A 25262-nucleotide genomic window follows, 5' to 3' on the forward strand; every position below is an offset into this window, starting at 1 on the left:
CTCCATCCGGCAACAGCAGCATTTGTTCAAGCATTTAATCACTTGCCAGAAATATTGCGATTTACGGATACGAGTGCTATACCATGCCAGATTAGGTTCTGCTAGATCCTGCAAGATTTCTTCAGGCTTTCTATATTCCGCCGAAGCGGAAGCTCCCAATTTGGGAGATTTTAATTACATAGCTTTTTTATTTAAGTAAAAAAAAACATTGGTATGTAACGCGTTATTCGAACCCCTTCCCACCCCTGTAACGCACCGTTTCATAGGACCCCCTCCCCCTAATTGCTTTACGTAATACTTAAACGACCCCAAACCGGATGTGGCATGTCTGTCAAAATATATTCTTTACGTTGTATTGTAATTCATACAAAACAGTTTCCATAAATATCGTTTAAGTAGTTTCCGATATGAAAATAGTGTAAGCTCGACGTTAAATACCCTTTAAACTTAGATAAATCGAGACAGGACAAAAAATTAAGTAAACATGTGTAAAGATTATATTAATATTGTTTTATAGCGATTCAGTAGCCCACGGACTGTAAAGAAAATAAACGAATACTATACTATAATACACTAATCATATAATAGATTCTATGATATAAAGTAGAAATTGGAAGATTTATTATACAGTGTGTCCGTAAAGTATGGAATAAATTCGATATTTCCTAAATGAAAAGCCTTTTTAAAAAAATCTAAAACACGTCGATTTTTAAATTTAATGTTCTACATTTTACAATAAAATTTCATTATACAAGGTGATACACATTACAGTGATGACGTCATCGGCTCTTTTTTTTTTAATGTAACACTGTATTTTAGGAATCGATAAAAATGAGCTGATTTCAAAAAAGTATAATATTCGGGTCTAATGGATATAATTTGAAAGATATGTGCTTAGAAAATAAATTAATTATTATCAATTGCAAAAAAGTAGCCTACTTCTAGTTTTTGGTAAACTGTAATTATTTTTAGTAACGTTCAATAACAATTAAGTAGTACAATAATTGTATTAATTCGTGAATGTTCTGTATTCTCAACAGTAAGTAAGATTGAAAAGAAATTTCGAGAAACTGGTACAGTGCGCAGGAAGATGCGCACATTTCTGTTCGTAAGGTTAGTAGTAATCTCGATGTTTGCAAAACAACGGTACACAAAGTACGTAAAAGTAAGTAAAGTAAGTAAAATGCACAGTTGTACAGGAATTAAACGAGGATGATCCAGATAAAAGAATACAATTTTGCGAAATAATGATGGATAATGGCCACCGAAACCCTCTCTTGGTTCAAAATATTATTTTTTCTGATGAGGCTACATTCAAATTAAATGGCGAGGTCGACCGTCAGAATTGTAGATACTGGGCAAAAGAAAACTCCAACTGGATGCAGGAACATCATACACAATATCCGCAAAAGGTAAACGTATGGGCTGGCATTGTAGGAAATAAAATCATTGGACCCTACTATTTCGAAGGTAATTTAAACGGGCCAGCATACCTTCAGTTTTTAAGTGGGTATCTCGTACCTACTTTAGTTAATTTATTCCCTAGTACAATTAATCTTGGAGGTTTTGATAAAAGTTTATGGTTTCAACAGCATGGTGTGCCTCCGCATTATGCTTTAGATGTTCGAAGGTGCCTAATTGAAATGTTTGTGAACAGGTGGATTGGAAGACGTGAACATATTGAATGGCCAGCGAGGTCGCCAGACCTCAAGCCTTTGGATTATTTTATGTGGGGTCATTTAAAGAATGTTGTTTATAAAACGAAACCTGCCAATATTGGAGACTTAAAAACAAGAATTCGTAAAGAAATAAACAATATTTCTCAAGAAAGCATAAACAAGGTTCTACAAGAATTTGTACAACGCTTGGGTTACTGTCAAATACAACAAGGGTTACAATTCGAACATTTAAGATTAAGTCATGTATTAATTACTGGATTACTTTCAAATTATTTATTATAATTTATTAATATTATAAATCAATAAAAATTAATTTTCTAAGCGCATATCTTTCAAATTATATCCGTTAGACCCCCAGTACTATACTTTTTTAGAATCAGCTCAATTTTATCGATCTAAAAATGTCCCAAAATACAGGGTGTTACTTTTAAAAAAAGAGCCGATGACGTCATCACTGTAATGTGTATCACCTTGTATAATGAAATTCTATTGTAAAATGTAGAACAATAAATTTAAAAATCGACGTGTTTTAGATTTTTTTAAAAAGGCTTTTCATTTAGGAAATATCGAATTTATTCCATACTTTACGGACACACTGTATTAATACGATACCAAAGACTTAAAACCAAGTACGAAATTCTATTGTTTAGCGTTAAGAAGAAACGAATAATATCGCGGTGTGTGTTGAATAAAACTTAAACCTTGTTAAATAAATAACGCAGATCCATTTGATTACATGTCGGTGGTTTGGAGTTGAAAGGAAAATTATCGGTTCAATTATAGGTAATTGGAAACATTTTACTTATTAATGTATTTCAATCCAATGTTAAGGTATTTTTAGAGGTGTGTTTATATTTTCGTAATAATACAACTGATGAAGAGCCGTAAAAATCTACCTACAATGAACACCAATCACCACTCCACTATTGACACGTGCACCTGTTTGTCCTTATACTTGCCATCAATGTCACAATAAATAACTCAATTATATACTAAGTGACATATAAATCCAAACACAGGCACAAACAATTTGGTATATAGGCTTATCTTGGAAAAAAATTAGATGATTAGATTTTCAGCAATATTAGTTTGAGTTTATTTTTATTTTTTATTCATTTTTTTTGCTAACCTAAGTTTCTAACCTAACCAGTGTGCGATTCTTGTTATTTTTTATGCCGTTTACAATGCCTAGAGTATGAAGAAGTGCAAATTTCCATAGAAGTTTTGTAGTGTGTTAAGATGCTATTAAAGCGTCAAAAAGACCGATCACAAAGATCGACAGGCACAGGCTTTAAAAGCTTTAAGAGATCTCTTTTCCATTACCAGGTCTATTGCAAATCAATCGTTTGCTTAAGGAAAACCAATTATGATAAGACGGATGAGAGACGAAATCCACAGTTTTTTGTCGAAGGGCTCAACACATCTCAATCTATTACGGCAGGCAGGTACATCTGCTCTATCAGTAAAATTCCTTGTTTCCATTTTATCAATCACAATTTGTAGATTATATAAATCAATTTTAGAATGCGACAAAGCAAAAATGGGTAAGTATGGTACATTTTTTTAATTTTATTTTTACCTCAGTTTATCTATAAAAATTTTATAACCAAAAGATCATATGAAAAAAAACAAGGACTTCTTTTAACAAAGATATTTTTTTTTAATTTACACAGGAATTGATAGTTGCTGGTTATTATAGTAGAAGAGCTTCTTGCCAATGGTCTCAGCAGCAAGTGTATAGCGACCAATTCTCTTTAGATTGTGTGCTTTTTGGAGATGAGGCTATATTTCACAAAAATGCAACAGTGAATTGGCATAATTTTCATTACTATCCATCAAGAAATCCCTACTTTATTAACAGTTATAGCCACACCAGATAATCTATAAATGTTTGCGGTGGTATTGTTGGGAACTATGTGATTGGCCCACATTTTTTTGTCAGTCGTGTGAATGGTGCTATAGATTTGCATAATCATTTGTCATTACTACTGCAGAATGTTCCACTTAATATTTGACAAAGTAGCTGGCTTTTATGGAAATGATGTCAAAAAAGTCACTACATTTCCTGGGGCAGATATTGGATCTGATCATCAACCACTTGTAGCAGATATTAAACTAAGGTTGAAACGAATTCTTAACAATAGAATAAAAAACATCGGAGAACAACTAGAATATCCAGAAGAACTTCGGAGTGAATTTAAAAACCAACTTAATGAAATCGCCACAAACAATGATTATAAAAGAAACTTAATCAAGAGAAATAAATGAATGACAGACGACATCTTGAAATTAATGGAACAACGTCGACTGATAAAATCTAATGAAACAGAATATAGACACCTGCAGAGAAGAATAAAAAAGAAGATCAAATAAGCCAAAGAAAAATGGATGAGAGAAAGGTGGGACGAAATGGAGGATGTAATATCTAAACACGACTTATTTAATATGCACAAAAACTAAAAGAAATGAGTAACATATTTAAAAAACGTGTTCCCTCTGTACTCGTTGACTATAATAACAAAATTATTTTAAATGAGCACGAAATAAGAAAAGAATGGCAGCTGTATATATCAAAGTTGTTTAAAAAAGACAGGAATAATATTGACGAATTCTACCAAAACTGTACTGACGGCCCAAAAATTATGAAATGCGAGGTAGAACACGCTATAAATAATGCTAAAATTAGAAAATCTTGTGGTCCAGATAATACCTCAACTGAGTTGCTGAAACTACTAGAGGATGATAACATAAAAGTAGTAATAATACTTTTTAATTCAATATATAACACCGGAGTGATTCCCACAGATTGGCTCAAATCTATCTTTGTCGCAATACCTAAAAAACACAATGCAAGAAAATGCTCAGAATATCGATTAATTAGCCTAACGAGCCACACTATTAAAATTTTCCTAAGAATACTTCACAACAGAATTAGACGCAAATGCTAAGAAGATCTCGAAGATACCCAATTTGGTTTTAGAAATGCTATGTGAACCAGGGAGGCACTTTTTGCGCTTAATATCCTATTACAAAAATGGCGTGACCAAAGAAAGATGTATTTGCATGTTTCGAGGACTTCGAAAGACATTCGATAAACTACAGCATGTAAAATTAATGCAAATACTAAAAAATATCGAAATAGATGACAAGGATATTCGTGTCACTAAAAATTTGTACTGGAATCAAACTGCTGTCGTAAAAATTGGAGATAACTATACCGATGAAATCTACATACAACGAGGGGTCAGACAAGGTTGCATTTTGTCGCCAACATTGTTTAGTGTTTACTCGGACCAGTTATTTAAAAAGGCACTTGAGAGACAACCATATGGAATAAAAATCAACGGGGAACTACTTAATGTGATTAGATATGCAGACGATACAGTAATTCTGTCAGATAATATTGAAGGTCTCCCAATTCTGCTTGATCGCATTCACGAGGTAGGAGAGGAAATGGGCATAAAAATAAACTCAAACAAAACCAAATTTTTAGTGTTTAGTCGTGACTCACATCCCGATGCAAAACTTCAATTAAATGGAGTCCAAGTTGAGAAAGTTCACAAAATGACATATTTGGGAACTGTGATAACGGACTAACTAGATCCAGATATAGAAATAAAACGTAGAATGGCAATGACTAAAACTACTTTTATGAAAATGAAGTCATTTCTTTGCAATATTCATCTCAGTTTAGAACTAAGACAAAGAATGGTTAAGTGTTATGTTTGGTCCGTACTTTTGTACAGTGTAGAAGTGTGGACGCTAAAAGTATCGATTATGAACAAAATTGAAGCATTGGAAATGTGGGTTCATAGACGAATGCTGAAGATACCTTGGACAGCAAGGAAAACTAATGAAGAAGTACTAAGGAGCATCAACAAAGATAGAGAACTGCTAAAGACTGTTAAACATCGAAAAATGTCTTATCTGGGACATATAGTAAGGGGGAGTCGATATAAATTTTACAACTGATCCTTGAAGGTAAAATAGACGGCCGGAGAGGTGTAGGAAGAAAACACGTTTCTTGGTTAAAAAACATTCGTGAATGGGCACAGATATCAAATGTAGGACAATTATTTCATATTGCAGAAGATCGAGAAGCCTTCGCAATGGTAATCGCTAAGTACTCCAGTTCATCACACTGCTCTTATTCACAATCATCTAAATATTAACTTTCCTGCGAGGTGGATAGGCAGAGGAGGACCAACTGTTTGGTCACCGCGATCATCATAGTTGTCAAAAATTTATTTGTTCATGGGTGGCTATATAAAAAACTTTGGCTACAACAGAATTCTTCAAAAACGCCAGATGGTATATGAAAAATAGAATAAGGAAAGCTTTTAATAATATTAATTTAATAATGCCAGAGATTAACGACTCCCCGAGTTCCCCGAACTAAGAAGAAGAAAAATAACAATTAGATCAAACTAATGTGACACAATAATCTTTAATAATATCATTTATATAGGTATCAAAAAATAAATCCTAAAAATTATACTTACTCGCTACCACTAGACTTTGGCAGGGGGATAACTCTTGCTGGACTATTTCCTCGAGAAGATTTATTTACAACATTATTTGGCTTTTTTCTCTCAGGGCTCATCCCCTTTTTAAACGAAGACTTTAACGGTGATTTTCTGTCAGTGCTTGATGATCTGTTTTTGTTAAAACTGCCATTTCGGATGGGACTCGATCCGCGGGATGAATCACGTCTCGTCACCATATTACCCGATGTGGAAGATTTCATGAGCAACGATCAATGACGCGTTTCATTCTATAAAACAGAAACAAAGCTGGTTAAGTTTTAAGTTACATTTTATTAATATTATTAATAATATATATATATATATATATATATATATATATATATATATATATATATATATATATTCAAAATTCAATAAATTTGAAATTCTGCCAAGAAAAAAAAATTAATGTTTTTAATTTTAAAAATGTTTAATGAAAAACGTTATTTGGTAGTGTGTGTTACCTCCACGAGCACTATTTACGGCTCTCATTCAATCAGGTATACTTCGGATTATGGCAGCAAATTCTTCCTGAGGGATTAGCTCCCATTCGTCATGAACTACTTGCTCCAAGTAATTAATGATTTAAAACTCAATGTGGTTACATACGTCGATTTCGTCGTCAAAGAATAACCTATGTATTGCCTACTGGATTTAGGTCTCGGCAATGGTCATAAAGGAATCCCAATTTCATCCAAGTAATCCCGTGACATTTTTGCAATGTGTGAACGAGCATTATCTTGCATCAGACGAAAATTTTCTCCAACAAATGAAGCACTACATGATCTTCCAAACATTGTTTAGCAAAATTTTTCAGCGATTAAATTCCCCTTTCGAATTATAACAAGTTTTGTATAAGCCTATAGGTAAATGCCTGGCTACACCATTATACCACCTTGACCAAATTGAACTTTGGGAGTAAAACAAAATTAATAATAACTTTCACCAGCTCTTTTTGAGCATATCACGAGTATCTATTAAATCTTGATTTATTCGTGAGGAGCACCGCACCCTATTCTTCAAAACGCAAATTAAGATGTTCACCAGCGAAATGTAAACGTTGCATCTGATGATCTACTGTTAATAGAGGTCCGGTGGCAGATATTCTAAACCTTAATCCATTCAAGCGTATTCAAACGGTATAAACGAAAACTGTGTTTCTATGGAGATAATTTATTCGTAGAACAAGTACTGTTGCTGAGCATGTACGATCGCTTAAAGCTTGCAATCTAATAAAGCGTGCTTCAAATTGACTTGTGGTTCTTGGTCTATCTTGACCTGGCTTTTTAATTAATTGGCATGTTTTTCGAAATCTTTGTATTGCATCAAACACTGTATACACTACCCATCCTATCAGAAATTCCCAAAGGATTTGCGATCTAACTTATGCTCAGCTAAGACGTTCTTCTGGTGTCACACATTTTTTATTACAATTTTTTAAAAGGAAAACGCAAAAAAAACTAAAATGAAACCTGAAAACACTTAAAATACCAAAATAAACTTAAAATAATACTGTTTAATTTAAGACACTCTTTCGCATTATTAAAAAAAGTTTGTCTAGAACTGCTGTCGTTCGCAAAAATCATTTAAACAGGTTCAAATAGAAAAAAAAACGTTATCGCTAATAAGACATAAAGTAAATTTAAAAAGAATTATATAAGTTTTTACCTAAAAATGAATAATACATAGAAATCTGAGTGTTCAGTTAATTTTGCACTCCAGTATATATATATATATATATATATATATATATATATATATATTATTGTGATATTTAAAGTCTTGGTGCGCCAAGCAATAATTAGCTAATTAATTTTTTTGATTAATTAAAATTATTTAAATGATATGATTATGACTCTATCACAATTTTTAATTCTTTTATCTCAGGGTTAAATTCGTGCTTCAATATCTATGCTATTACATGTGAAAGGTAAGGTCCAGAGAATACCGGAATAATAAAAAACACATATGATCTAACACTATATATTGAAATAAAAATAATGAAATAATTCACACTCAAAAGTGTTCAATAAACAAATCTCATATAATGATTCTCAAAAATTTTGTTCTCCGTACGTGAACAATCAAATTAAATGGTACAAACAATATTAATTGAAATCTCAAAATTCCGAACTATTCTAACTCTCCTAATCAAAATATTTATATCCTTTCTAAATTAAGTGTAAAAATTGTGTTATCAATAAAAGAAAAAAACTGCAGAAAACAAAATATCTCTCTCTGATGATGAGTGGTCCAAATCCTTGTTCCTTATAGACTGTATTATCTCCTCTCAACCGCTCCCTATGTAATCAGCAATCTTACACCGATTGTTGCAAGTATATCGTCCTTAATGATCTCCTTCAAAAGCACAAATCATTCAAATTATGATAGCCTTTTCTCCTCTCGATAAACTGAATCTCTCGTTGGCCCGAGTGAAAAATGACTCCTGGAATATCTTCTCTTTACGATAAACTGAATCTCTCGTTGGCCTGAACAGTGACTCTTGGAATATAAGTAGAGAAATATGACTTACAATATTTTGCTGCTTCAGCTTCCGTCAGATACACTAACTCCACAAAAACTCACTAACATTCAACACTACTGCTTGCTACATTTCAGGAACCGCCAGAGAACAATCCCTGTTCCTCCTCCAGACTTGGAAACCAACTGCCTATATCTTTTCTCTCTCCTCAATCTCGCTAAACTTTCTCCCACACACTTATCCCACCTTTTTCAATCTCCGCCAATCACAACTCGTCACAATTCCCCCATTTTTTTATTTCGATAACAAACAAATTTTTACCTATAATTATAAAATTTCCTAAAACTTATTTACAAATAATATTTTCTATAATTCTTAAAAACTAACAAAAACCTCTATCTAAAATCTCTTCTATTTGTCCCTAATCACTGCATTAATGTATTTTGGAAAACCCCATTCAATTGTCTTTTTGTTTTCACTTAAAATTATGCGGGTCACCCAAGTATAACAAAGAAATAATTTATGCAAAGCTTATACTATGTTTAGTACAGGAAATCCAAGGATTTAATAACTTTCCTTCTCCGAAATGTTTGTTGGATATTATCCTACTTATCTGAATTATTTTAATGTTTTTGAACTTTGAAATATTTTTAAACAAACCAATATTTTTCTCGATTTTACATATCATAACAATATATATATATATATATATATATATATATATATATATATATATATATATATATATATATATATATATATATATATATATATATATATATATATACACGCACGAAACAAATATTATACATTTTTGAAATCAGTATTTCTTTCAAAAGCTTTTAAATGAGGTATCACATGATGTGCTTTCCCATTAAAAAAAATCAAAGTTATGACTGTGACCTGAAGAGGGATCACGTAAAGTTCCAAACATTGATGCTATAATATACTATGATTATTTTAAAAATAGACCTGTCCGAGAGTTTTGCTTACATGCTAAAAATAAATAAGTTAATAAGGGGGGGTTAGTTACATTTATTCCAGCACAAGGTATATAAAAACGCAACTGTGACAGTATAACTAGAAGAGAATACAAATCTCATCCCCATTAAGAGAGAAGGTATTTAGAAAGCTGTTTAATCTAGCCCTAGAAGACGTTTTCACAACTACGAAGTGGTTAATATATGGCATCAACGTTAATGGCAACAAGTCAAACCACCTCATTCGTTGACGACATTGTGATTATAGCGAGCACTTTCGAGGAATTACAAACTATGGTGGAGCAATTCTCAGGCAGCTCCCAACACGTTGGAATAAAAATGAATGTGTCAAAAACAAAAATATTGACAAATACAGACGAAACCAGACATATAACCATTAATGGCAATGAGATAGTACAAAAAATCCAAGAGTATATCTACCTAGGCCAAATTCTGAAACTTGACAAAGATAACTAAAGTGCGAAAATCACTAGAAGAGTAAGACTGGTATGGCAGGATTTGGAAAACTCAGTTGGATACTTAAAAACTAATATTACCTCGATAATTAAGGAGCAGTGTTCAACTAGTTTATCCTTCCTATTACGACATATGGATGTCAAACCTGGGCCATAACTAAGACAAATAGAAATAAACTAGCCACAACAGAAAGGGCAATGGAAAGCGCAATGTTAGGTATACAAAAGTCAAGGATATCACAACAAATAGTGCAATAATCAAATGGAATATTTCACACACTGCTAGACAAAAAGACCAACGTTGGAATGCCACAATACAACATTGGAGACGTTACAAAGGTAGATCGCGACAGCTAGAGCGTAAAATCCAAGTTTACTTGTTGCAAAACTAAGAAAATACGTACATTAATATGTGTAAAGTGTGGAAAAGCGTTCCATAAATCATGCACGCCACATGATCGGGCTGGAAAACTTCAAATTTTAGATAAAACGAGTGTGATTTGTTGTGATTCTACATTACCTTAAATCGTGGGGATGGCATGGAAAATACGATCATTTATCAGCTAAATGAACTAATTTGTGAGTTAAGAAGTAAAAAATCAAATCTTAGAGGAAACTGATAAGCTGGTTTGGGAAAAGATAGCAAGCACAGAGAAAAAGTTACCAAAAAATTCCATGGAGGTAAAAAATGAAACAAAAAGTAAAAATACCAATAAAAATTCATCTATTTTAAAAGAACAAAATGTTCTGATAGAGACTACAAGGTCAGTTAACGCAGTCACAGAACAGCCACTTTGTTCTGTGAATTTGTCTGAGCTGCCACCTAAACCAAGAATATCAAGTAGTTCAATTGCACCCGTGACGTCTGTTAAAGATATCAACCGTCAACTGATTAAAGATGAAAATGGTAAATGGGAAAATCAAGAAAGAGGTTTTTACAAAACAACCCGTACAACACTTATTAAACGACTAGATTCACTTCAGGGAACCAATGAGAATGCTGGAAGTATCCTACGAGTGGCCACAAAACATATGGCGATTTTCCTGCCAGGTTTCGATCCAAAAACGGAAGTTCAGGAAACACTTAACTACCTAAAAGAGAGAAAACTGGATGAAAACGTTATCTGCGAAAAAATGAAAACCAAGACAGATAAGTACAAAAGTTGGTTTAAAATTACTATTCCAGAACTAAAAAAAACCTCATTTAATGCAGCAAGAATTATAACCGAACGGTGTAATTTTTAATTATTTTTAGAATGTTCAGAGGCACCCCAGTGTCAAAAGACAGTCTTCGGCGCACACTAAAAGAAATTATCAGTAATCCACTTAAATACGTAATCAATTAGAATAAGTATTGATACTTGATACTGAACCGATCAATTTAAAATTAGGCATACAACAGGGGAGTGTCTTGGGGCCTTTTCTCTTTTTGGTCTACAAAAAAGACCTTCCAAATGCGGTGGTTAGTAGTTCCTCAAATTTTGTAAATTTCGCTAATGACTCAAATGTGCTTTTGTAGGAAAAATATTAGAAACACTCCTCACAGTGGCAGAGCAACTGAACTCTAAGCACTCTAAACAAGGCTGAACAGTGGTTCAGTGGAAATCGGTTGTTGCTTAATACCGACAAGACAGTTTTTGTTTACTTTAGAACCAGCCAGTCACGAGAACAGTTCCCAGATACAATCAATTTTCTATCACAAAACACAGAACCTGCTAAATTAGTTAAATTTCTTGGTCTTCATATTGACCAGAACTTGAATTGGGTGGAACAAATACAAAATACAAAAAAAATACTAAATAGAGCCTGCTACTCATTAAGAGTGTTAAAAAGCTATCAAGACCAGGGGATGTTACTATCAGTATATTATTCAAACTTTTATTCTGTTATGCGATATGAAGTAATCTTCTGGGATAGATAGCTTAACTGTCTTTATATTTCAAAAAAAGGCAGTCCAGATGATCTTAGGACTAAAGGCGGGAGAATCCTGAAGAAGCCGATTCAAATCACTCAATATACTCACTTTCTCAGCCATCTATGTATTTGAATGTATTATATTACTTTTTAAATATTTTACTTTGTTTTATCACCTGCTTCCCAATCATACAAGAAACCTTAATTTGAATTTGCCACTTCACAGATTGTCTATAACAGAGAGAAGTCCTTTGTATGCGTGTGTTAAATTTTACAATACTTTACCATATACCTGTATTTTACCTATTATATTTATTACCTATATTTTTAATCTGTAAATTCATAATTCAGCAAATAATGTGACGTTATTTGCTGAATTATGTTAAAAAATTTATGCAAATAAAAATTTACTCTACTCTAATCTTAAGAGGAAGGTCACAGATAAGATGGATAGATGACATCAAAAAAATCTTAGCACAAATTGGACGTATGTTGCTCAGGATAGAGATCGATGGAAGGAGTTGAGAAAGGCTTCTTCTTCTTCTTCTTCTTTTTATATAGATATGACTCTGTCTGTTTTTCAATGTGTCTCCAGTAAGTTGTCGTTCCATCGTTTTCGTGGTCTTCCTACTGATCGTCCTTCTATTGGGCAACCGTCTCTTGGCGTCTTTACTACTCTATTTGTTGTCATTCGGCTTATATGATCGTTCCATTCGATATGAGTAGATCCCATACTCTTCTATTTCTTACCCAGTTCTTGATGTTCTCCACCTTGCATCTACGTCGTATACCTGTACTTCTAGTTCTGTTCCATAGAGTCTTGCCATCAATTTTTCCAAGTGTTTTCTTCTCTGCTGTTTCTAATATCTTTTTGTCCTCTCTGTATCAAATCTTATTTCTGCCGCGTATGCCATTATTGGTGTGATGACTCTTTTGTAAATTCTGCCTTTCATTTCTTTCCCGATATTTTTATTTCTCCATATTGTTTCGTGTAGGCAGCCTGCGGCTCTGTTTGCTCTATTCACTTGATCTTCCACTTCGGTTTCGAGCTTTCCGTAGCTAGATAATGTGATGCCTAGGTATTTAAACTCCATCACTTGTTCTATTATCTGACCTTCCAGCTCCAATTTATATCTTAGTAAATTTGCTGTTGTAACCATGCATTTTGTCTATTTTGGGGAAAATATCATTAACGTTAAATTCTCTGGCGGTTATATTAAATTGGTGCAGCATACGTTGTAAATCATCTTCACTTTGAGAGAGTAGTATTGCGCCGTCTGCATAGCAGATTATTTTAAGTTGTTTTTCTCCCATTTGGTATCCTTTTTTAGTTCTTACTTTTTTTATTATTTCGTCCCTAATCAGGTTGAAGAATAGAGGACTCAGGGAATGTCTTATCCCATTACCAGCTTCAATAGGGTCGGTTAGTTCTTCTTCAACTTTTACTTTTATTGTGTTTTTTTGGTAGATATTTTCGATCGTTTTGATTATTCCTAGAGGTATCTCTCTTGCATACAGTAAGTGGATAACGTCTTTTAATTTGACTCGGTCAAATGCCTTTGTGCGCTTTACAAAACATAAATATGCCGGTTTCTTTTATTCTAATAATTTCTCTTGCACTTGCCTCATTATAAATATAGCGTCGGTGCATGATCTACTACTACTACTACTATCGGTTTACAGCGTTCTCCGACGCCTTCCGACTCCTAACCGCCATTCTTCTCTATTCAGCCATAGGCCTGGAGGGATTTCTCTTTCCTCTAGTTCTTTTTCAATTCCCTCTCTCCAGCTTTTTCTCGGCCTTCCTCTTTTCCTTCTCCCTTGTGGTGTCCACGTCAAAATCTGTTTTGGAATCCTGTCATCTGCCATTCTCTGTACATGGCCGTACCATATTAACTGTTTTGTTTTTATGTCATCAACTATTGTATGCTTGACTCCCATCATTTCGCGTATTCTCTCATTTGGTATCCGATCTCTTCTTGATTTTCCTGCTGCTATTCTCCAGAAGTCCATTTCTGTTGCTAGTAACAGTTTCTCTGTTCTTTGTCGGTGCATGATCTTCCCGACCTAAAACTTTGTTGTTCTTCTGCTAGTGTTATGATTTTATTCAATTTATTTGTTATCACTTTGGTTGTTAATTTTAGTGTTGTGTTTAATAAATTAATTCATCTGTAATTTTCCGGGTCCGATTTGTCTCCCTTTTTGGAAAGAGGTATTAGGATGCTTGATCTCCATTCTTGAGGAATTCTGTTTTGTTCTATCATTTTTTGGATTAGTTTTAGTTGTTGTTTGGTCAGATCTGGTCCTCCGTACTTTAGGAGTTCGTTCGGTATTCTGTCCTCTCCTGGTGATTTCCTATTTTTTAATTTCCTTAAAAATGAGAAAGGCCTATGTCAAAAAATAGACTATATAAGTCTGAGAAGAAAAAACAAAAGTGAGAAGTTACAACATCATGACCAGAACTTGTATAATTTATATTTTTTATATTATATTTGAGTAAAATAATACATTCTAGCTCTAGTTTATATTTTTGCTGCTTATTTCATATACGTACTCGTATAATATAATCATTCCATTGAAGATAATATAAGTTTACTTTCTAATAGTGAAATAGTATTATCCAAAACTCGTGTACTTTATGTTAAAAATGACAAATGAAACTAATAGTAATACTTAATCAAACAAATACTGACATGTCTCCTAATCGATAAAAAGTAATAATCATATTTTACATGTTTTATATATGAACAGATTTGGACGTAAGCAAACAGCGCTAATATTTTATATATTTCTGCCGTTAACTAAATAAATGGTATTAATAAAATCGTACACAAAAAAGCTTTTTGTCAACGAATTATTTTCCATTCATAATATTTCGTTTTTCGATCTTTCATTCATGTACTTTCGAAATGTGAAATCAATGTTTTTCAAGTTCAGTTGGCAAGATTATCCCATTGAAATTGTGGGAAATGTTTTAACAAAATATTTACTATAATGGCGTTTTATGTTTTTATTTATGCCCTGTTTCATTGATAACATTAAAAGAATGGCCATTTTCCAGAGAATGCTTAGCTAGATTAGATTAGGTTATGTTAGAGGTCGTTAAGGCAATGCAGCCTCATCGCACTTCGATCTATAAAGATCTTTTGTGCTTACCTGAATCTAGTTGAACTCTAGGATGCCAATATTTCCGATCAAGATGAGTAGCTTCCTAGGTGACTGGTTTCCTATATCAGAGGGCGTAGACTGACCTCTCCTAGGAATTATAGTTGTTAGCAGAACGGTGCTACGTAGTTGCATAGTATATGTTCTGCCGTTTCTTTTTCGTTGCCATAGAAACAACAGTTTTCATTATCTAATTTCTCATTTTATGAGATGATATCTAAGAGGCAATGACCAGTGAAAATGCCAATGACCATTTTGATATCTTTTATACTAATTTAGAGAAAGCAGTTTGTTGAAGTAGGTTATACTTTTATGAATCTTTTTGCTTGCTTTTGTCTTGGTGTGTTAGACCAATATAATCCTAGTTGATTGAGTTCGCAGATCCAGAGATTCTCTCAATAAAAACCTTTCTACCATTTAGTGGTGTAAGGTTTAATTTACTTCTTAACAAATTTCTTCTATTCTTTGCGCTTTAGTATCAACATCTATGTTTGTCCATGTCACTGCTCTTCTTTCCAATATCTTTCTGATTACTTCATCCTATATCTGCGTTGAACTTCTTTTTTTTTTGTTTTAAATATTTTTGCTTCTCACGCATGGATCGAGAGTGTGTGATGATATCATTGTATAAAGATAAAGGGGACATTCAGGCTTGTAAGAACTATAGAAAAATAAAGGTAATGTCGCACACAATGAAAATTTGTGAGAGATCTGTAAAGTAAGGGGTAAGGAGAGAGACATCGATAGGAGAAGAACAGTTTGGGTTTATGCCAGGAAGGAGGACAACGGATGACTTGTTTGCAAGACAATTGATAGAGAAATACAACGAGAAGAACAGGAAGCTACATTTGATATTTGTAGATCTTAAGAAAGCATACGACACAGTTCCTAGACATCACAGTTCCTGGTTTGCATCAAGGCTCTTTACTGAGACCTGTTAAACTTGTTATGGATGTACTGACAGAAAAAGTAAGAAAGAGGGCTCCTTAGTCAATGCTCTTTGCTGATGGTATCGTGTTAGTAGAGGAGAAAAAGAAATGTTGGAAAAAAAGTTGGAGTGTTGAGGAAGGGCTATTGAAGAGGGAGATATTAGGATTACAGGTCGAAAACAAGGTATATGTGGACGGGAGGAAGAGGAATGGTTGGGACATAGAATTACTTGGAGAAAAGCTAGGACGAGTAGGAGAATTTAAATACCTTGGCTCCTACAAAACGGAAAATGGGACACTAGATCGAAAAACTGCCCACATGGTACAGGCTGGTTGGTTTAACTGGAAGCGAATAAACGTGGTACTTTGTGATCGAAAAATCGGAGAGGGCTGAAAGGAAAGTGTAGTGAGACCTGCGTTGGTGAACGGCGGTGAAGTGAGGCCTGTAAAAAATATTCAGGAAAAGAAGATGGAGGTAGCTAAAATAAAAAAGGTTACGGTGAATGTTGGGTAAAACTAAAAGGAACAGGATCAGAAACAATTTGATAAGGGGAAAGAGCCGGGATGCCTACATTTTCAAAAAAGATTCAAGAACAAAGTCTACAATGGGTTGGTCATATCAGATAGAAAGATAAAAACTATGTGGGATAAAGAATAGAGCTGTTAGAAGTTGATGAAAGGAAAACCAAGGAGAAGATGAAAGGACTGTGTGGTAGAAGACTTGAGTGAGAAAGGTTTAGATGGAGAAGACCCAATGGACAGAAATGAGTGACCACGAGGAGTGAGGAATAGCAACCTCCTGAAAAAGGAAAAGCTGAGAAAGAAGAAGAAAGAAGAAGAATTGTAATTTAAAATGACAAATTTGCAAAATCTCAAGAAATATGTACTAGTTAATTTTGCATATGTATCTATTCAAACTTATCGAAATCTTTTTTGAAGCTTTAATGATAAATTAAAACATCTCTTCTTCCTTCTTTATTATACGAGAATCGCTTGTTTAAACTTTATCCACCTACATCAATGTTCAGATTATCGCCCATCTTTTCCGGGGTCGCCCTATACATCTCGATCCCGTTGGCGATTTATCTCAAGCGATTCTGACCACCATTCTTCTTTCTTCTATTCTGATAGTATGTGTGTTCATTCCACTCCTTTTTTCTGTTTAGCACCCAACGGTTAATATTATCTATACCACATGTATTGCTTATGGTTTCACTTAGCCAGCTATGTTTTATCCAAGGTACATACATACAAGGTACCTCCATTTCTGTTGTTCCTAGAAATCTTTTGCTTTTTGTTGTTTCTGGTTTAGTCTCTGCGGTGTATGTCCTTATAGGCCGCACACTGGCTTTGTATATACTTGATTTAGCCTGAATACGAATGTTTTTATTAAGCCATATTGTATTGTTTAGTCAGCCAGATATTTTTGTTGCTCTCGTTGTTTGTTTTCTTAGTTCTGCTTCAACGTCACCATACCCTGATAATTCTATGCGATATATAGTTAAACTTTATCTCTTGATGGGTAATCGATCCATTTATCCCTATTTTACATCTTACAAGTGATTTTGACGTCCTGCGTTTATTTTAACTTAAATTTGATTCTCTTTATATATGTTTTCCACAGCTTTTATTAGGTTATGTGAAATTTGTCTATCATAAAGGGGATGTATAATGTCTTTTATTTGGACTTGGTTGAATTAATTTAATATTATAATAAACAGTGAGAAAACGAAAGTAAGGTTTGATCTCAGAATATTCCAATGCCTATCACATCGAATTGTAAAATCTTGGAAAAAATAAACCAGATGAAGTACATGGGTTGCTGAATAAAAAAACAACCAGACCCAAATCTCAAACGCAAAATTAAACAAGCAAGAGACGCATTTATACAAACAAAAAGAGTACTATGTGACCCACATATCAACTAAGGGCTTAAGACACGACTATTTAAATGCTATGTTTGGGCTTTAAACTATGCTATACGAGATAGAATCATGGACGCTCACAATTACAACCATGAACAAGATAGAGGCAGTTGAGATGTGAACTTATAGGATAATTAAATGAATTATCCTAATTAATTAAAAATTCCCTGGGCTCACCTTATAACAAATAGATAAGTTCTCGATCGCTTAAACAAAGAAAGAGAGCTACTTCACACCATTAAAGTTTGCAAAACCTCATAACTTGGATACCTATTAAAGAATGGGAAATATTTCCACCCACAACTCGTAGGAAAGGCTGAAATCGTGAAGTCATGAGGGAAAAATTGCGACAGGAGCTCGTGGATCCGAAATATGCAACATTAAACGGGATTAAACTATGAAGAACTAAAAAGAATAGCAGAGAATAGAGAGAAATTTGCCAAAGTAATCTTCAAAATTCATTAAATGTATAAGGCATTATAAGAACAGATTAATGATACGATAACAAATGTTTATCGTGCTTTATTTACTGTACTCTGTAAAATATATAACAATAAATAATATAGTTGATTAGGATTAAAATAGACACAAAAACGCAATACCGTAAAGTCAACTTCTGGGCTGGTATTTTACCAATTTTACCATAATTCCAGCAGTTCGAGCATTACCTATTAATATGGATGAAATTTGGTTGCAGCAAGACGGCTGTCCAGCTCACAATCCATGGTAGAAGTTAGATTGTTTAAACATTACGTTTCGAAATAGAGTTATTAGTACAAAAATTACTATAAAAATGCCACCTCGCACTCCTGATCTTGCCTCGTTGGACTTTTTCGTATGGGGTTATGTGAAGCAACGAATTTACCGATATGAGCATGAACTCTCCGGAAATTAATACAAATTACGTCAAAAAATCATTCAAGCCTTTTAAAACTTGTTTAAACCTTAAATAACACCCGAAATGTGGTCGAACACCACTAGAAGGCAGTTATACAATAGATTGGGCTATTACTTGGTTAAAAGTGGTGAACTTTTGAATTTGAAATTATTTATATAGTAAGGAAAGATTAAAGTAAAGTTTCAATAATATATTATATATTAATAATAATATATGAAATTTGCAATTAGATATACTGTGCAGCAAACACTCTAAACGACTTAAGAGAATTTCAGTGTTAAACTAAACAACTTACCTCAAAGCCTAAATAAACCAAATTGGCGTATCGCGAACACGTCTAATGGTAATGTAAAACTAAAATACGGTACTCTCGACAACCCTTCAAATAATACTGGCAACAATTTATTTTTCAAACACCAAACACAACAATTCAGACGCCTGGCGTCGCTACGCGCCAATAGATTAATACAAACCCTACGTCGCGTTGACTACTTGCTTATTATAATAGATAAAACCCTAAAAATTCGTTTAAGGGGGATTCTATATATCTAATCAAAATTCCACTTTTATTCTGTGGCTAGGAGTTTTTAACAGAATAAATATTGTATCAAAAAAATTCTCCTTCTTTTATTTAGGCATTTTTGCCAGTTTTTCTTCAATTTTGTACTCTCCCTTTGTATATCTTTCACATCTAATTCATATTTAGCATAATTGTATTTTTTCCTTTAATATACCTAATGCCCAAAATTAACGCACCACCTTAAATGTACCAAAAGTTTAAAGCTATTTTTCTTCTAAACGAATGATTAGATTTTGATGATGTTTTTTTTCATATTATAGGTCTATTCCTAGTAAATCAATGTATTAATGTTTTCTGAAAAATATCAACGTTTTACCCGTATACGGGGTGTAAAAATAAAGTTGTGTTTTTTCATCGTTTTTTGCAACACCCAGTGGAATTTATTAGAAATAAACGCTAAATTTTATTATTATTTTGAGATAAATTTGTTCTTTCTTAAGATTTTCGTGAAAAAATTATTTCGATATCTCTAAAATCAAAGCGAAAATCAAATTTTTATCGACATTTAAAGCAAAGAAAACATTACTTACATAAACTTTATTGACATTTAATACAAATAAAGCCTAAGAAAATATAACCTAAATATTCTTTAATTATTGCCCTTTCCTAAAAACACGTAATAATGAGTATTTCCACCTCTAAATCTAATTACTTCTTCACAGCGGCGAGGCATATTTAAAATCAAGCAGCGTATTTGGTCTTGATCAATTGCATCCCAAACTTCTCTCACAATAACTTCTATGTCATCAAGCGAGACAAGAGACACAAATTCTCATTAAAAGAAAATTATTTCCTATGTAAGGAGCAAATGGAATTACATGGTTAGACAAAATGTCTAATATACCTTTCACCTGTTAAGAAATCTCTTCGTAAAGCAACAAGGTCCGTTTTGCGCTGTAAGAGATATTCCTCCCCAAACCATTACAGATCCACCATTGAATAAAGTAATAGGTCGTATATTACACTGTGCATAACGTTCTCTTGGCCGTCGATTAACTCTCAAACTGAGCTATATAAGCAATACCACGATTCATCAGTGAACAACACGTACTTCCAGTCATCAACATTTCAGTCAAGGTGCTCTCTGGCAAATTGTAATCTACTTCTACAATGATTTACGTTTAAAGCTCTGACTGGTATCCAAATTTGCAGATCTTGTTCAGCGAGACGCCTTTATATAGTGCTTCTACTAATTTGAATATTATAAACATTTGTTACTTATATTTGTGAATGTCTCATTGTGAGAAGACGTTCTCTTATAGCTGATAAACTGATCTTGTCGTGGTGTTGTAAGTTTTTCTCTTCCTTATCCACGCCGTTTCATATGGTCGTTTGTTTTTCGAAAACGTTGAATAACTCGTGATATTGTACATGAAATACTCCTAACCTCAAGCCTATTTCACGATAACTTAAGCCTACATCAGCTAAAGTAATTGCCTGAACACATTCATCTTGGCTCAGATTTCTTGAAATTGAATGTTGAATTTTTACAATTCAATAAAGTCACGTTACACTTTGAACGTACTTTGATTTTTTGATAATAAAGATATCGATGATTTTTTTACGAAAATGTTGAAAAAAAAATGAAACTTTTTTAAAGTATTAAGATTAAGATGTAGCATTTGCTTTAAGTAAATACAAGATATACAAGATATACAAGAAAAATAGCTTAATAATAATTATGGTAGAGTTGAGGTCGGGCGTAATACATTCCACCGGGTGTTGCAAAATTAGATGAAAAAACACAACTTTTTTTTACACCCTGTATATAAGTAAAACGTTGACATTTAATATAGTCATTAACTAGCAATATACCTACAATAAGAAAAATAAATCATGGAAATCCAATTAAGGGTTCAGAAGAAATATAGTTTTAAAATCATGGTCCATTTTAGGTGGTGTGTTAATTTTGGAGAGTAGTATATATATATATATATATATATATATATATATATATATATATATATATATATTATATATATATATATATATATATATATATATATATATATATATATATATATATATATATATATATATTTATATCCCCGTTTAATTCCCGTTTAATTCCCAACGTATATATGGTATTTAACGGGGAATTAAACGTTGGTATGGGTATCGGAGAAGTTGTTCTTTTGCTGGTAAGGGCAAACCATTAAAATCTCTGGTAAATGCCTAACTGATAATGACGAATGGGTCGCGGCTGATTTAAAAAGTTAGCCAGTTCTGCCAACGAATCCTACCTCCTATATCCACGAAGACATAGGTCGCGCAATCCCCGGTAATATATGGCGTATTGGGTGAGTACGTTATATAGCAGAAGAAGGATACCCTCCTTCTTCTGCGAAAAGACGAGTTTCAACGCCTTATAATTGGAACACACCGGCAATAAGAATCAAATAAAACAACAACGTTATATATAGCAACATATAATTGTCGCTCGCTATTAAATCAATCCAGACTTGTAGAACTGGAAAAAGAAATAGTAAACATAAAATGGGACGTCATAGAAATCAGCGAAGTAAGACGGAAAAATGAAGAGCTATTATATAGACAAAAATTCACGATCTCATATTGGCAGACCGCCGACTAAAGATACGCGGGATAGCTGAGACAGCAGGCATCTCAAAAGACTGAGTATGTTATATTTTGCGTAAAATTTCGGGCATGAGAAAGCTGTCGGCGCGATGATTGCCGCGTTTGCTTAACGTGAGACCACTTCAGAGCAGTGTTTGACGTTATTTAAACATAATCCGGAGTAGTTTCTATATTATTTCGTAACCATTGAGGAAATATGAATCCACTGGTATACACCAGCAGAGTGTGATGGCCACCATTTTTTGAGATTCACAAGCGGTGATCTACATCGACTACCTGGAGAATGGCAAAATGGTCACAGGGCTCTATCTACTACGCCGAATTATTGGACCGATTCGACGCCGAATTGCATAAAAATGATCCCATTTAGCGAAGAAAAAAGTGCTTTTCCACACTGACAACGGACCCACTCATACCTCCGCCGTCGTCACGGCAAAATTGGTCGAATTGAGCTACGAACTGTTGCTGCATCCACAATATTCTCTAGATTTGGCCCCGTGTGACTTCTTTTTGTTGCCACTCTTAAAAAACGCCCCCACTGGGCAAAAATTTAAGTCTAAACACCACCGTCAAGGAAGCCTACTTTGCAGACCTCGAGAAAACCTATTTTTCAGACGAATTAAAGAAGTTGGAGCATCGCTGGGTCCAGTGTATGCAGCTAAAAGTAGACTATGTTGAAAAATGAATCGCCGCTTCCGTAAAATTTTCGTTTTTCTTTTGTGGGCTAAGTACTTATCGGACCGCTCTAGTACGTTTACCAAATATCGTACTGACCAACATTGTATTAGTAAACAAAATATTTTTTAAAAGTCCAACTTAAACTTGGTAGTTAAGTTAACGTCTTTTTTCCTGGTGTGTGAAGAAATCAGTGTAAACTTAAATGTGATGTCGAATAAATATGATCTCAGGAGATTATAATGTCCTGAGTATGTGAAATATTACATTAAATAAAATATTTGGATCTATGTGCATTTTTAACTTTAAGCAACAAAATTTTATTTTTTTATCATCGCGCATGTTTTGACAATAAAAAAGTCATTCTTATAGATTTGCACAGTCATACACCATATGTTTCAATAGCGAAGTTAAGACCAGATTATTTCCGCTTTTTTATAAAACGTCAGATGTTATTCGATTTATTATCATAGATACGTATAAATTATACATGCAATGTAACATAAAAGATATGGAGTTGAGAATGTTTAATAAATAAGAACCATTTTTTATTTCCTTAATAATGATGATAAATCTCATTAATAGTAATGTTTCTTTTAATTTTACATGTGGGGTTATTGGTCTCATAAGATTATGCGGTTCAAATTGAATAATGTAGTTAGTTTTAATCCATGTATACTTTATACAGTGCAATGTCTAGCAATGTAGTAGCATTTGTCATTTAAATGTTATAAATTAAAAATAAAGGAAAAAAGAAAAAAAGGTCTAAGAGGATATTAACCTCATAGATTTTGAATCGTTTTTAATAAATGTTAACGTAACTGTAAAATAGATATAATAAATAAAATAAATATATTAAATATACCTATATTAAAATCATCATCATCATCAATTAGCCTATATTTGTCCACTGCTGAACGTAGGCATTCGGTAAAATTTTCCACCTATTTCTATCTTGAGCTTCTTGCATCCAATTGGTGGTGATGCGCTTGATATCATCCGTCCATCTAGTCGGTGGTTGTCCTCTGCTTCGATATGCCTCTTGCCTTGGTCGCCATTCCAGAATCTTTCTGGTCCATCTATCATCCGTTAATCTGGCAACATGTGCGGCCCAAGCCCATTTAGCCATGGCTATTTTTTCCACTGCATCTGTAACTCCTGTTCTGTTTCTTATTTCTAGGTTTGGTACTTTATCTCTGATGGTAATACCTAATATTGATCTTTCCATAGCGCATTGTGTAACTCTTATTTTATCTATTGTTCTTTTTGTCAGAGTCAGTGTTTCTGCACCATATGTAAGAACCGGTAAAACGTACTGGTTAAAAACCTTTCTTTTTAAACAAACTTTAATAATAGACTTGAAAATGTTATTCAATCTAACAAAGGCAGCTATGTGAGACCCATCCTTCTTTGTATTTCAGTTGTCTGATTATCTCGGCAAGATATTTGTAAGCTATTACTTGGTCGATGCTATGGCTCTCAATCAGAATTTTACCGCTGACTACAAGGTTGGTCATAAATTTTGTCTTTGAGGTGTTAATTTTAAGACCAATTGTTTTTGACACTTTATAGAGCGTGTGCAGCATTTTGTAGCTTTATGAACTCTATCAGATATTAAAATGATGTCATTGGCAAATCTTATGTGGTTCAGATCTTCCCCATTTATATTAATTCCCATGTTATCCTCTCGTTCCATTTGCTTGAACATATATTCAAGAACAGATGTAAACAATTTAGGGGAGATAGTATTACCCTGTCTAATTTCACGTTCTATTCAAAATTTCTTGGTATCTTCATGAAGGCGGACACAGGCTGTACCAGTTTCGTAAATACTTTTAATCAAGGCAATATATCGGTAGTCAATGCGGCAGTCAGCTAATGCTCGAAGCATTTTATGACGATCTATAGTATCAAACGTCTTTTCATATTTTTTTTTTCATTTCTTATATTAAAAACTCATGTGGAAAACCTTGCAAGTTTTTCGAGATGGCCACTCCAACACCTATCTTTATTCCGGTGTTTAAGCGTATTCGTTCCGTATTTTAGTCTAAGTAGCATATCTATTTAGATTTTAAATTCCTACGTTAGCCTTTCTGTTTTCAGGCCAGGGTTTAAACCATCGTTCCACTAGATTATTTACAGCGAAGTGGATGCGATTCGTTTGCCTGCTTCGCCTGGTTATTCATTCGGGTTAGGCATTCGAATCTAAACTACAACTGCACAAAAGGGACTAACAAACTACTAAGCAGAATCATTTAAAATTTTGATGAACTAGACAAGTCTGAGATAAACGAGCTGAAATATTGAATATATTGAAATAGCTAGTTCGAGTTGTAAAAGATTAAAAGGTTAAAAATAACAAAAAAAGGACGAGAAACTAGAAAATCAAGAAGGATAGTTCAAAATAAAAGAACTCGCTGAGGTACAGCTATATT

At 33.4% G+C, this 25262-nt stretch overlaps 1 protein-coding gene across 1 annotated transcript in view; it reads right to left on the minus strand.

Annotated features, from left to right (window-relative positions):
• LOC140448587 (kinesin-like protein KIF12) overlaps positions 1–19366 on the minus strand; it is a 77460-nt gene extending 58094 nt beyond the window's left edge. Inside the window, exons 1-2 of the mRNA XM_072541672.1 lie at positions 19270–19366; positions 6182–6453 (exon numbers count right to left, since the gene is read on the minus strand). Coding sequence (XP_072397773.1) covers positions 6182–6426 — 245 coding nt within the window. The 5' untranslated portion in view covers positions 6427–6453; positions 19270–19366. The remainder of the gene's footprint in view (positions 1–6181; positions 6454–19269) is intronic.
• Positions 19367–25262: the final 5896 nt, after the last annotated feature.

Source organism: Diabrotica undecimpunctata, chromosome 8 (genome assembly GCF_040954645.1).
Source record: "Diabrotica undecimpunctata isolate CICGRU chromosome 8, icDiaUnde3, whole genome shotgun sequence".
Taxonomy (NCBI): Eukaryota; Metazoa; Arthropoda; class Insecta; order Coleoptera; family Chrysomelidae; genus Diabrotica; species Diabrotica undecimpunctata.